This window comes from Berghia stephanieae, chromosome 10, assembly GCF_034508935.2.
Source record: "Berghia stephanieae isolate SIO BIC M18660-M18661 chromosome 10, UCSD_Bste_1.3, whole genome shotgun sequence".
Lineage (NCBI taxonomy): Eukaryota > Metazoa > Mollusca > Gastropoda > Nudibranchia > Aeolidiidae > Berghia > Berghia stephanieae.
The window spans coordinates 9478107-9493106 of NC_088369.1; the positions used below are offsets into that span (position 1 = coordinate 9478107).

Below are 15000 nucleotides of genomic sequence, written 5' to 3' on the forward strand. Positions count from 1 at the left end.
CTCCTAATGACGGAGAAAGCAGTTCAATCAACAGTGAGTTACATTTATATATATATATATATATATATATATATATATATATATATATATATATATATATATATATATATATATATATATATATATATATATATATTATCCAAGGATAAATATATTCTATCTAAAGATTATAGCCGTATCATTCTGGGGTTTCCCCGCTCTTTTTTTTTTTTTTTGGTATTTACATGTTTAAGTATTGCTCGTTATCATTATAATAATAATAATAATAATAATAATAATAATAATAATAATAATAATAATAATAATAATAATAATAATAATAATAATAATAATAATAATAATAATAATAATAATAATAATAATAATGATAATAATAATAATAATAATAATAATAATAATAATAATAATAATAATAATAATAATAATAATAATAATAATAATAAAATAATAATAATAATAATAATAATAATAATAATAATAATAATAATAATAATAATAATAATAATATAGTATTGTTTGTTTTGTTGGGTTTGTTGTTGTTGTTTTTTTTTTGTTTGTTTTTTTTTTTTAAATTGTTGTTTGTCGCTATCTATATATTTATATTTACGTCTTTTTTTTTTTTTTTGTTTGGTATCCTGTATTATTTGATATCCTTTTAGTCAAAATGAAAAATTGTATTTCAGGTTCTATAGACACCCAACGACCATCACCAGCAGTTCCCGAAGTTATTGAAATCTCATCCGACAGTGATACAATTGAAATTTCAGACACAGATGAATAGAAAACAAAAGGAGTGAGCTGTCATATCTATAGTGAGTCGTATTTCCCTATTATATCGCTTTAATAATTATTAATGTACACAAGATGATCTAAGTCCAATGATGTTGTCTATAATTAATGAATTGTCTTTAACTTTTCTTGATTTTTTTTGTGTTTTTTTTTTTTTTTTTTGTTTTTTTGTTTGGTATTTTTTGTTTGTTTGTCTTTGTTATGTATTTATTTATTATTTAAAAATAAACTTTTTTTGTTTTTTTTTATTTCTCTGCTGTGAGATCAGTAGATCCAATTTCAAATGAAACTTTCTTTTTATTTATTTATTTATTTATTTATTTATTTTTTTTTTTTTTTCAGAATTGAAGTAAACCACCAACTATACACACACACAAAGAAACAAGATAGAAACCAGCCTTGTTTGATTTCACTGAAACCAAAGACAACCCAAATGCTGAATGAACAACCTTTCAAGACTAAAGATACAAATCCCGTAGCGACGAACAGTGAGATATAATTTTTTTTTTGTTCCCCTTTTTTTATTTATTTATTTATTTATTTATTTATTTATTTATTTATTTATTTATTTTAATTATTAATCATGTACATCTGTGAAATATGTGGCATTAGTATTAAATTATTACATAATTTAATTCGTCATAAACAGAAGCATAACAAAGTTACTTTACATTCTTGTTCAAAATGTCAAAAGAACTTTTCTAGGAAAGTAATTTACAAAAGCACCAAAAAAATGTAAAGTGTAGTTCACCCGAAGAAAAATTGAAAGAAAAGCAGGTTAAAAAACAGAAAAAAATACAGGAAAAAGAACAAAAGATACATTTTAAACAAGAAAAACAACAGCTAAAAAAACAAGAAAGAATTATAAAACAACAACAACGTAGAGAAAAACAAAAACAAAAACGACAAGAGAAACGCCAACATCGAAAACATGAACAAAAGCAAAAACAAAAACAACAGTCGTGTAGTTTATTGTCTACTAGTTATGTAGAACAAAACGAAGAGAATGAAACAGTGCTACAGTTACTTGAAGAACATCGAGAATCCATAAAGACACATTTTGTAGAAGGGATCTTTCAGTCTGTGTACACCATAGAATGGGGTTCGCCATATATAATTCAACAGCTTAAGGAGATTTTTAACAGACAAAGCGTAAGATTTAAAATAAATTTTAGCCATTCTTTTCTGTTACAAAACCAAGAAAATTCAGAATATCGTTTTTTCCATGCTTCTATTAATAATAACAGAGCATTAGAAATCCCCAGACTTATCAGTAATTGGAGGGACTTTGAGGAATTTATTGAAAGTTTTAGTAATAACGATCATTTGGAGTTTGCCCGTCAACATAGATCAGATAGTCGTTTCAGAGTTCAGTCTATTTTATCGACCACGTTCTATCTCAATAAGATGAAAGAGTTTCCTATTGGTTGTTGTAACGCTGAAATTCCGTTTGTGTTAAAAATAATAAATACATATATACTCTACAATGCAATTATAACAGACCCAATGATTTTTACAACGATAATTTATGCTTCTTCAGATGCCTAGCTTTAGCTCGGGGAAACTCGATTAATGACTTAGACAAATTCACTCACTCTTTATTCAGCCTGTATACATCAACATTTCCAACAGCATTTCCAGGTGTTACCATAGGAGAACTAGGCAAAATAGAGACGCTATTTGAAATCAATGTCATTGTTTATAAATATGACTTGGATCATACTCCTGGACGATACGTCGTTTTTAGGAGAAGTGCGAATACTTATTCTAATACGATGTATGTTTTACTTGTCAATGATCATTTTTGTTATATCAGAGACCTCGATAAGGCTATTAAGATATTCGGTTGTTGTCATTGTAGCAAACTTTGGACAAATCATTCGACTTTGTTACGTCACGAGAAAATATGTAAGGAAAATGCAACTCAATCTAGGTACCCGGGTGGGATTTTTCAACTTCTTCCTACCGATTTGGAGAAATTATCAGAAGCTGGAATTTGTATTGATCCTGATTACGTGTATCCGTTTAGGTGCACCTTTGATATCGAGTCTTATTTTGATAAGAATAACTTACCCAAACCGAAAGCTCAAACGAGTCGAACGATGTATCATGCTAGACACTTACCTATGTCTATAGCAATCGCTTCAAATGTTCCGAGTTACGAAAAACCCGTATGTTACATATCTGAAGGGGATCCTCAAAATTAGTCAACCGTATGGTGTCTTACTTGGAAGAAATCAGTGTTTTTGCCTTTGCTCTTCTCAGTGAAACGACATTCAAATCCGCGTATGAACAAATTGGTGATAATCATAAATTGAAAGCTGTTTTAGATAGCTATCTTCATCAAATGATTGTAATTGGTTTCAATTCTAAAATGTATGATTTAAATGTTCTAAAAACTTACCTCGTAAAGAGATTAATGAATACAGAAAATTTCAAGTAGTAAAAAAGAACAACAATTTTCTTTGTGTATCAAATAATAAGTTAAAATTTTTAGATGTTTGTAATTATCTTGCACCCGGATTTAGTTACTCAAGTTTTCTTCAAGCCTATAATGTAACCGAACAGAAGTCTTTTTTTTCCTTACGAATACTTTGACCGTCTAGATAGATTACAGGAAACGTCTCTCCCGCCTATATCAGCATTTTTCAGTTCATTAAAAAATTGCACCATTTCTCAAGAAGACTATGCGTACTGTGAGAAAGTGTGGGAAGAGGAAGGGATGAGATCAATGAAAGACTTTTTAATATTCTACAATATTCGTGACGTAGGACCAATGTTAACCGCAATTGATCGCATGACGCAATTCTATCAAGATTTAGGTTTAGACATTTTCAAAAACGCGATATCGATCCCAGGGGTCACACTCCGGTACTTATTTAAAAACCATTCCTAGAAATGTATTTTTTTTCATTATTCAATGAAAAGCATAAACATCTTCATCAGCTTTTAAATCTAACATCGTTGGTGGACCGTCAATTATTTTTACACGTTATATAGAAAAGAACAGGACACGTATCAGGGGAGATAAACCTGTACAATCGTTGAAAGGCTATGATGCTAATAGTTTGTATTTATACTGTCTTCAACAAGACATGCCTAGTGGTCTGTTTATCCGACGACAGAAAAGTAACGCGTTTAAACCTGAGAAAAATAGACAAGTTTGGACAGGCAGCGTTTGAATGGCTTGAATGGATGAGTTATATAAAGGGTGTTCCTATTCGTCATAAATTTAATGGAAGAGAAAAAGATCTAGGTCACGAAAAACAGGTTAAGGTCGACGGGTTTATTGAAACTGAACAAATTGCTCTCGAATTTCAAGGCTGTTATTTTCATGGCCATGATTGTATCAAAGATAAGACCACATTCTTTGGTGAAACATTTGAACAAAGAAAACAAAAAACATCTGAAAAAAATGCTTATATCAGAAACGTTTTGGGAATTACCCTAATAGAAATTTATGAATGTGAATGGAAAAAAATGAAAAGAGACCCTAGGATATCTTGTTTTTTACAGAAACTACGCCCGCTTCATAATAACTGTTTTAAAATAGGTACCCGTATCACCAAGGAATCGATAATTTCGGCAGTTGTCAAAAACCAACTTTTCGGTTTCGTTCAGTGTACTATTAGTGTACCTTCAGACCTTTACGCTTATTACGCGGAAATGCCACCAATCTTTAAAAACACCCTGGTCTCGAGAGAAGATATAGGTGAAACCATGCTTCAATACGCCGTGAATAACAATCTGTTAAAGCAACCTCGCCGCACTCTGATTAGCAGTTACCATGCTGATGGAATATTACTGACAACGCCATTACTCAAATGGTATCTCAATCACGGTCTTATTGTAGAAGATATTCAAGAAGTAATTGAATATACACCAAATGCTTGTTTTTCAAATTTTGTGCAAAAGGTTTCAGACGCTAGACGCGAAGGTGATCGTAATCCTAAAAATAGCATCTTAGCCAAAACTATGAAATTAATGGGTAACTCAGCATATGGTAAGACACTCGAGGCGCTAGATAACATACGAAAGTTACATATGCCGATGATAAAAAACGTTGTCTCAAAAAGCATCAATAGCCCTTATTTCAGAAAAATGACCCCGCTGACATCGACTTTACACGAAATAGAGTCAGCAAAACGTACCGTGCTATGGACGCTACCCATTCAAATCGGATCGTTTGTCTATTCCTATGCAAAACTTAGGATGCTACAGTTTCAATACGATTTCATAGACAGATTTATTCCAAGGGCCGATTACCAACTTTTTGAGATGGACACAGACAGTCTATATGTTGCATTTTTCGACTGCGATATTCAAGACCTCTTGAAACCGCACTTAGTTGAAGAATTTTACAAACACTACCATACTTGGTTTCCGAGTGTAGCTTGTGCTAAACATGTTCGAGAATTTGTTGAAAAACAAAACAACTTTTCACCATATCCTTGTTGTTGTGCACAGCAAAAATATGACAGACGAACCCGGGTCTATTCAAGTTAGAATATGAAGGAGACGGAGGAGTAGCACTCTGTTCAAAAACGTATATTTGTTTTGGAAAAGGGAAGTCTAAGACGAGCTGTAAGGGATTATCAAAGAGGTTGAACGATCTTACAAAAGAAAAGTATCTTAAGGTGCTACAAACGCGAAAGAGTGGAGTAGGGGAGAATAAAGGATTTCGAGTGCTAGATTCAAACGTTTATACATACACACAGCAGAGAGCCAGCCTGTCTTACTTTTATATAAAGAGAAAAGTCAGTTCCGACGGAATCAGTACAGAACCTCTATTGGTATAACAATCATGGATCCGCGCTTCAAACACCCGTTTACATGTCTGATAGCCGGTCCTTCTGGAAGCGGTAAAACTGTATGGGTCACAAAATTTATTGAGCATTTAAATCAGATGATGAGCCCGCAACCTGAAGAAATTATATGGTGTTATGGAGAGTGGCAGAGAACTTTTGAAGCGTTACAAGGGATAACTTTTATAGAAGGGATACCAAAATCTTCCTTTTGGGATGGAACCAAACACCGTCTTGTGATACTCGATGACTTAATGGCCGAAACTGATGACAGCGTAACTAAATTATTTACAAAAAAATCGCATCACAATAACATTTCAGTGTTTTATCTTGTACAAAATCTTTTCTCAAAAAATAAAGAACATCGCACTATCAGCTTGAATGCTCATTATCTCGTTATTTTTAAAAATCCACGTGATCGTTTGCAGATCGTTCAGCTGGCAAAACAACTGTATCCCGGAAAGACAAATTTTTTACTAGACGCATTTAAGGACGCAACAGACGTACCTCACGGTTATTTGGTGATCGATCTTCGACAGGATACACCTGACCATCTTCGTGTAAGAACAGACGTTTTTTCTCCTGAAAAACAAGTTGTTTATATCCAAAAGTAATGTCTGCGCGTGTAAAACGTAACGTTTCAATGTTGAAACTTCTTGGAGAGGCTAAACCCAGAGTAGTAAAAGCAGTTTTAAATGGAGCGTCACGGATCTAATCAATACGTTATGCGAATGTGCACTGAATATATTACGCGGTAATCTTCCGCTCAGTTCAGTACAAAAGAAGCGTTTGATCAGACACAAGAGAAGTTGAAGACTTTTATCAAAAAAAGGCTCTTCACCATCTCGACAAAAGAAGCTTTTACAAAAAGGTGGTCTATTAGGTGCCCTTCTTCAACCTGTCTTGGCTACTTTAGGTGGAATACTAGCGGGTGGTTTATGAGATGGAGCATGCCAAGAAAATGGTATTGGTGGACCAACGTCTCTTGGACTCAATCCACACCCGAAGAGAATCACCGATAACCGAACCGTCCACAGAAAAGCTTTGGGATCTTGATCAGCAGATGAAAGATATTCTAACGCGAAAAGATATGAACTCAATCGAAAAAGCAGGTTGTATCAACAAGTGCTGTGGAAATTCTTAAAGCGGAAAGATGAACGATCACATCAGATGGTAACTAAGACCAATCCTCAATCAATAAGAACACCTGACCCAACAGAACACGACACTTTAACAAAAGATATTATTGAGAGCGTACCTATTTCGTTGAGAAAGAAAGCGGAGAGATTATTGGATTATCTCAAAAGACACACAGAGCTTGAATGGAACCGAGAGGGGAGATTAAATATCGCGGTAATATCATCCCAAATTCAAACGTTCTTGATCTAGTCAATGACGCACTCCGCAAAAGAAAGTCTGTCAACCCTGAAGGATGGGAATATTTGCTCGTGCTCTGCAGAAATCCAACGTCCCACGTGATCTCATCGGTCATGCTGACAGGTGGGCGTATATTAGACAACGTCCGTCGAGGAATTTAGAAACGGTTAAACCGGAGAGAACATCTGCCTGGGTCTCATTCAAATGAAAGGAGATAAAACACTACGCGCTCGCTATTACAATCCTAATCAACCGGGATCTTATGGCGGTATTAAACCGTTAAAGACTGCTACGAAACTTAAAAAAACTGTCGTCAGCTCTTGGCTTTCTCATCAAGACGCATACACCCTTCATAAACCCGTTCGTTACAAATTTCCGCGTCGACGGATTATTGTAGGTGGAATAGACCATCAATGGCAGGCTGATCTCATTGATGTTCAACAATTGAAATCGTACAATGACGGGTACAGATACATTTTGACGTGTATCGATGTCTTCAGCAAGTTTGCGTGGGCTGTTCCTATAAAAGACAAAACGGGAGAAACGTTAAAAGATGCTTTCAGGACTATTTTAGAGTCTGGTCGAAAAACAATCCGGCTCCAAACCGACAAAGGCCTCGAATTTGTCAATAAAAGCTTTCAGCAATTTCTGAAGCGGAATGGGATTGATTTCTTTACTACTGAGAACGAGGATATTAAAGCTGCGGTAGTTGAACGATTCAATAGGACTCTCAAAGAAAAACTGTGGCGTGTGTTTACTCGTCAGAACTCTCCTCGATTCAAAGACGTATTACCCAAAGTAGTGAAAAGTTATAATCATTCTTATCATAGGAGTATCAAGTTACGCCCTGTTGACGTAACAGAGAAAAATCAAGGGGACGTGTGGAACACATTGTATTTGGATGATCGACCTAAAAAGAAAACTAGTGCAAAACTTTTGATCGGCGATCGTGTGAGAATAAGTAAAAGTAGGCGACTGTTTAAAAAGGGCTACCTACCCTCTTGGACCGAAGAGTTATTTACAGTGACAAAATCCATTTCAACAACACCTAGAACCTACCAAATTACAGACGATCAGAACGAATGCGTGCGCGGAAGCTTCTATAAAAAAGAACTGCAAAAAGTTGGTGCAAAAGAAATCTACAGAATTGAGACCGTCTTGGATAAGCGTAAAAAGCGGACAAGAACTTTTGGTGAAGTGGGTCGGTTACGATTCATCATTTAACTCTTGGATACCAAAGTCTTATCTTCGTGTTTACAATTAATTATCATCCTTGTTCTTGTTTTTTTTTTGTTTTTTGTTTTTTTTTTTGTTTTTTTTTGTTTGTTTTTTTTTTTATTTGTTTTTTTATTTTTTATTTTTTTTAATTTTCAAATGGAAGGATCCGAAAGTGAAAGTAATAATTCCAACAGAAATTCATCTTATTGGTCTATGTTTGGGAAACGAGTCCCTCGAGGGGAGATCGTGTTCTTGTGTCAGATGATGATTGTGTCGATTGTTGTGTCTGTATCATTATATAACTTGACGCGTGACGGAGAAACAGACAGACTATGGGTAGCACTTCTAAGTAGTTGTCTCGGTTACGTTCTTCCAAATCCAACACTGAATAAACGAGTTTAATCATGTCTTATTTAGTCTTACCTTCTAATAGCAGCATGAGCTATTTTCCGAATAATTCTCCAGGGCATTATTTTACAAAACTACCCAGAGTGTTAGATTTATCGACAGAATACGAAGTCGGTTTATCAGAAATATTATTCAGTAACACGTATAACAACATCCTTGAGAATGAAGCATTTTTCGAGTTTAGAGTTACTAACGACAGCGAACAAGATACCGTACTCATCCCATCGGGTTTATACGAGTCACCGGATGAACTGGTTAAAACGATGATGACTCATATAAGAAGGAAAATAAAAAAGAGCACGAGGGTTTCATCAAATTTTATTACGACCGTGCGACTCGCAGAGTAATGATAAGGCTATATAAGGAAGGAACTTTTTTGCACTTGAGTTCGACATTGAGCAATCTCTTGAATATTCCAAATCATTATTTATACGGTCCAACGTCTGTGTCGAGTGAAAGGCCATTACATCTAAACGTCGGATTCGAAGCAGTATACGTATATTGCAACCTCGTTCAACCTAGAATAGTTGGGGATAGCGTCGTACCTCTTTTGAGATGCGTACCGAGCGGAAATAGAAGCAAAGACATAGTTCATCATATTTTTGAGAAACCTAACTATGTTCCTCTCAGACTATTTAATTTTGACACGGTTGAAATCCTTTTAACCAACGACAAAGGCGAACCTTTGACATTTGCTTCAGGGAAGTCTATCGTGATACTTCATTTTCGAAAGAAGAGATTCGATTCGTAAAAAGTCGTCATGACAAAAGGGATCGTGTTTCAAATCCAATCAAAAAGGTTACGATGATTATTACTGTACTCAAGCAGGACGTGGTCTACCCGTGTTTGTTGGTGGAAGACATCAAAGAGGTCGAGGGCTTGGGAGTATCTTTGGTGGTATTGCGAGATCTCTGTTTCCCATCTTGAAATCGGGCGCTAAAACATTATTAAAAGAAGGTGCAAAAACCGGTGCCCAAATAGCATCTGACGTCATTTCCGGTCAAAATGTTAAAACAGCTTTAAAACGACGCGCGAGGGAGAGTGGGAAAAGATTACTCAACAGAGCCGTGGGTGGTTTGACTTCAACTTCATCGCCGCCGCCGCCGCCGCCGCCGCCACCCGGACGTGTGACTCGGCGTATAAAACGACGACGACCTACTCAGACACGACAAAAGACCAGGAAGAGACGTAGGAAGAACGTAGCTCAAGACATTTTTGGTTGATTATCATGGCTTTGTTACATCCCTATTCCGCAGAGAGTGTACACAGCGGACTCGATCTGTTCTCATTACCCGTCACCCAGACTGCTGTTCAGGATGGTTTGTTTGTGGAATACCATCCGATCTCTACTTTGTCGAGTGGAGGTCCGATCGAATTTTCGATCAGCGGGGGGACGTCAGACTACTTGGATTTGCATAACACATTTATGCACGTACGCGTTAAAGTAATAAAGGCGGATGGAACTAATTTAGACGCCGATAGCAATGTTGCCCCTGTTAACACCTGGTTTCATGCCTTGTTTTCACAAGTGGATATGACTTTGAACGATGTTCTGGTGACGTCAAGTGGAAACGTTTATCCTTTTAGGAGTTTTGTAGAAACAATGTTGAATTATGATCAAGGTGCGAAAAGGAGTCACCTGACAATGGAATTTTTTCACGAGGACACCCCGGGTAAACTAGAAATAACGGATAGTACAAATGCTGGCTTCGATGCACGGAAAGAGCTGGTGAAAGAGAGTAAAGAAGTGGATATGATGGAAAACTACATTTAGATTTCATGCATCAAGAACGGTATCTAATTAATGGAGTTGATGTAAAGTTGAGGCTTATCCCGTCTAAAGATGCTTTCCATCTCATGACCGATGCTGAGGGGTTTAAGAGTGTAATTACACACGCCTCGTTGTATGTTAGGAAGATTAAATTAAACCAGCCGTGGCCCTGTCACACGAGAAAGCACTTCACATCGGCAATTGTAAATACCCCATAAAGCGCGTTGTCCATAAAACCTTTTCTATTCCAAAAGGAAATTTAAGTGCAGTGCAAGATAATTTGTTTTTATCGCAAACCCGACTAAGATCGTACTGGGTCTAATCGAAAGCACTAGCTTTAATGGAAACTACAAAAAGAATCCTTTTAATTTCCAGCACTTTGATCTGTCCTATCTAGCCCTGTACTTGAACGGAAAACAGATACCGTCCAAAGCACTAACTCCGAATTTCAGTAGTAAACAATATGTCAGAGCTTATCACAGTCTTATGCTAGCAGCTGGACTGGTTAACAACGATGCCGGAAATGGAATAGATTATAATGCTTACTCTCAGGGTTGTAGTCTTTTTGGTTTTGATCTGTCACCATCGCTATTAGACGGAAACCAGTTTGAACTGGTAAAAAGCGAGTCGCTTAGACTAGAACTTAAATTCTCGACCCCACTAGCTGATCCGATCATTGTGTTCTGTTACAGCGAATTAGATAGTGTAATAGAAATTGATCGCACTCGTCAGGTGATCACTGACTTTTCATCATGAACAACGTAGAAATCGAAACGATGTTAAACGGACACGTTAGGGCGAGACGAATTTTTCGAGGTGTTTATCCTAAAGATAGACTTCCGAACAACCCGAATTCTCGTCAACCAGCTGCGTACATTATTAACACAGAGTCGAGTTCCGGTCCCGGAAAACATTGGGTATCTGTGTATTTTAACGGGATGGGAAAGGCAGAATATATGGATAGTTTTGGGTTCCCGCCTTCTGCGTATCCGACAATTCAAAGATTTGTGGAAAACAATAGTCGAAGCTGTAAACACAACCCGCGTATTATTCAGGGTATAACCAGTTCCACATGTGGTTTGTACGTTATATATTTCGTGTTGAAGAAAAGTAAAGGTGAAAGTTTGTCAAAACTTTTATCTATTTTTAATCCCTATCATTTTCGTATGAACGATTTAAAAGTGGCAAGAGCTGTTACTCATTTATCCCGAGGCACCTTGGTTGGGTAATCTTAATTGGAATGTTTGTTGTTTAAAATAAAAAAAAAAAAAAGATTCCTTATGATAAAATTTATTTCGTGTACACGAAACAAGACATAATTCTATTTACTTTATACCTTAATATATGATTTTTAAAATGAAGAAAATGATGATGATGATGATGATGATGATGATAATGATGATGATTATGATGATTACAATACAATTGATAAGCATTAACCGTTTGCTTTTGATTGCTTGATCGCTTATAAAATTAAGACTTGCTTTAAATTGTTTAATTACAAATATTTTGTTGTTGATGATGATTATGACGATGATGAAAATGATGTTTATGATATATATGTAACATTGCTACCCATTAATCATTTATAAAAAAAAAATGTTTAATGATTGAGTGTGTGAATGATCATTTTATAAGATGTGTATGGTGTATGAAAGTGTTGTTTTTTTTTTTGTTTTTGTTTTTTTTTTTGTTTTTTTTTCTTTCGTTTGTTTCTATGATCTTTTGTTTTTTCATATTTTTATAATTCTATTATTATTATTATTATTATTATTATTATTATTATTATTATTATTATTATTATTATTATTATTATTATTATTATTATTATTATTATTATTATTATTATTATTACATTTTTATTTAGATCGTAATCTTATTTGGTCAAGTTTTGTTGTTTTTTGCTTTTTCTTTTTTATTAATATTTATAGAAAAATTATAATGACAAGATATGAAGTGAGTAGAAAAGTGCCAAAAGACAATAGAGAATAAATTTTTTTTTTCGCGGCGGTGGGGGGTTTGAACCTGCGACCTTATTGGTACGACAATCCGCCTGGCAGGTGAGAGCGTGGCTCTACCGTGTGAGCTATCCACAAACACAAAAATATTCGTTTCAAACCCAAGTCATTTCTAGATCCCTCTCTCACCCACTTCTTGAGACCGCCGATTCGTTCGCACACCACCATCGCGAAGTAATTTTGACCAGCAGTTAAGCTTAATAGCCAATATTCTCAACACAAACATATAACATAGAAACGATTGAGACATTGAGTATGCTCCGGTGTATGGGGTGAATTTTTAATTCAGAAAAGTGAGTGGAGCAGGCACTTATGTTGGTAACAACAAGACATGAAGTGAATAGAAAAGTGCCAGAAGACAATAGAGAATACGAATAAGGTCGCAGGTTCAAACCCCACCACCGCCGCGAAAAATTTTTATTCTCTATTGTCTTCTGGCACTTTTCTACTCACTCCATATCTTGTTGTTACCAACATAAGTGCCTGCTCCACTCACTTTTCTGAATTAAAAATTCACCCCATACACCGGAGCATACTCAATGTCTCAATCGTTTCTATGTTATATGTTTGTGTTGAGAATATTGGCTATTAAGCTTAACTGCTGGTCAAAATTACTTCGCGATGGTGGTGTGCGAACGAATCGGCGGTCTCAAGAAGTGGGTGAGAGAGGGATCTAGAAATGACTTGGGTTTGAAACGAATATTTTTGTGTTCGTGGATAGCTCACACGGTAGAGCCACGCTCTCACCTGCCAGGCAGAGTTGTCGTACCAATAAGGTCGCAGGTTCAAACCCCACCACCGCCGCGAAAAATTTTTATTCTCTATTGTCTTCTGGCACTTTTCTACTCACTTCATATCTTGTTGTTACCAACATAAGTGCCTGCTCCAGAAAAATTATAATGATGATTTAAAAGCTTGATATGTGAATGTGTGAATGACCTTAGATCATTATTGTATAAGGTGTAACTGGTGTGTGAAAGTACATTGCTTTCGATGTTGTGAAAAAATAAAACAAAATGAATTTTATTCACCAACACATGGTTTTATGTCGGTTTTTTTTTCTGTGTCTGTTATGGTTTTCTTTTTTTTTTTTTTTTTTTTGTAAAAGAAGATTTTGATTTTATTATATGGGAACTACTTTTGTTTCAGTTTCGAAATGTTCACGTTAAATTTCAAAGAAAAATTAGCATAAAAAAAGAATCCTTCGAAACTGTAACAAATTGTTGGGTAATATAATTATCAAAGAGTAAAAAATACAAGATGAAAAGATATAGCTTCTTTTATTCAAAACATAAAAAATGATTCGAATCATCAATATGATCATTAACTCAAAAGATAATTGAGTTGTTCGATTACACACCAAATCACAAAGTAAAACATCATGGGGAAAAGTACTCGATTCGTCCAACGATTGACGGGTGAAATCTCCTGTATCATAGAGGGCCACCCACCGTTGGTCTTAATCCAGCTGCTGAGTTTTTTGTCCACATATGAACCCACAAATAAAGCAAAGTTTTCTCTATCCGGGTGAATACGGAGTACACGCTTAATGTAACATAAAAAAACAATGATTCTACCCCAGCTGATCTGAGAGAATAATTCGTCTGCGACGATATACAATTGTTCTCTGGTTTCTATCAATGGACAGGTCGATAAATGTTCGTGAATATACTTATCATATCCTGCAATTGCTTTCTGATAACGATCATCTATCTGTTGATCGAGAAGCAAATCTTTCACAAAAAGTTCCATTTCAGTATCAGTCAAGACAAAAGTACACGAAGTAAAACACACATGAGACGCATTATCCAATACCTTTCTGGTATAATCTGACGAGGCATCGCTAACCAACCACCATGTGATTCGAGCCAATGATTAAGTTTTTTCTCAAGATGAAGACTAACGATCTGAGAAAAATTTTCCCTGTCTGGATGACGTAAAGCTACTCTTCTAGCATAAGCAATTAGAATCACTATCCTATACCAGTTGATATGCTGCTGAAATAATGTATCAATCATCGAGCAAAAACCCAATGGGTTATCCAATACTGGTTGTTGAAAGAGTGATTGATGACAAAGATGAAAACATTGATCTATCACGGTTTTAACACAATGGAACATTTCATCTGGTTCTACATTGAGAATTAATGCTTTCACAAGACCACTCATTTTGCGACGACACTGTCCAGACAAAAATATATTTCAAAGAACCAATCAAACGGACGAAACTATGACAATATGATATCCAATCAAGATCGGAGAATTTGAAAGAACCAATCAAAATGATTTAGACTACCGGCTGCTCTGAATGACCTTGACCTATTTTTTTGTGCGGCGCTGCTGTGCGGCTGACGCCTGAGCTATTTGCCCTTTGACCTTTGAGGGAATCAATGGACTTTTAATTGATTAAATTAATAAGTCATTAGACTCAGGAGTAAGAAACCAATTTAAAAGAACAACGCGGCTCAGCGTTAGAGTCCTTGGACTGTACTGCGTAACCTCAATTTGCGCTGCGGCGCTGCGGCGCGGGTGAACCAGTCGGAACCTAATAACACCGGGATAGGATCCTTTTTAATCAGCTGTATAGCCCTATTATTACGCAATTAAACATTCGA

At 35.5% G+C, this 15000-nt stretch overlaps 5 protein-coding genes across 9 annotated transcripts in view; 4 read left to right on the top strand and 1 right to left on the bottom strand.

The window, feature by feature from the left end:
- Positions 1-1477, top strand: part of LOC144955904 (uncharacterized) — a 1811-nt gene extending 334 nt beyond the window's left edge. The window contains exons 1-3 of one of the 2 annotated variants that reach the window (XM_078886162.1): positions 1-33; positions 684-812; positions 1132-1477. The exon at positions 1-33 is cut by the window's left edge and continues 334 nt beyond it. In XM_078886162.1, coding sequence (XP_078742288.1) covers positions 1-33; positions 684-781 — 131 coding nt within the window. In that variant the 3' untranslated portion in view covers positions 782-812; positions 1132-1477. The other variant, XM_078886161.1, reaches the window with a different exon arrangement.
- Positions 1-15000, top strand: part of LOC144956203 (stimulated by retinoic acid gene 6 protein-like) — a 744310-nt gene that overhangs the window by 119993 nt on the left and 609317 nt on the right. The window lies entirely within an intron of this gene.
- Positions 9826-10371, top strand: LOC144980562 (uncharacterized protein F54H12.2-like). Its single transcript, XM_078928238.1, has one exon. The coding sequence runs from the start codon at positions 9826-9828 to the stop codon at positions 10369-10371; it is 546 nt and encodes a 181-aa protein (XP_078784364.1).
- Positions 10377-11124, top strand: LOC144980563 (uncharacterized protein F54H12.2-like). The gene is made up of 2 exons (XM_078928239.1): positions 10377-10481; positions 10744-11124. Exons 1-2 carry the CDS (start codon positions 10377-10379, stop codon positions 11122-11124), a joined length of 486 nt encoding a protein of 161 aa, XP_078784365.1.
- Positions 13710-14138, bottom strand: LOC144980564 (apoptosis regulator Bcl-2-like). The gene has a single exon (XM_078928240.1). It carries the CDS (start codon positions 14136-14138, stop codon positions 13710-13712), a length of 429 nt encoding a protein of 142 aa, XP_078784366.1.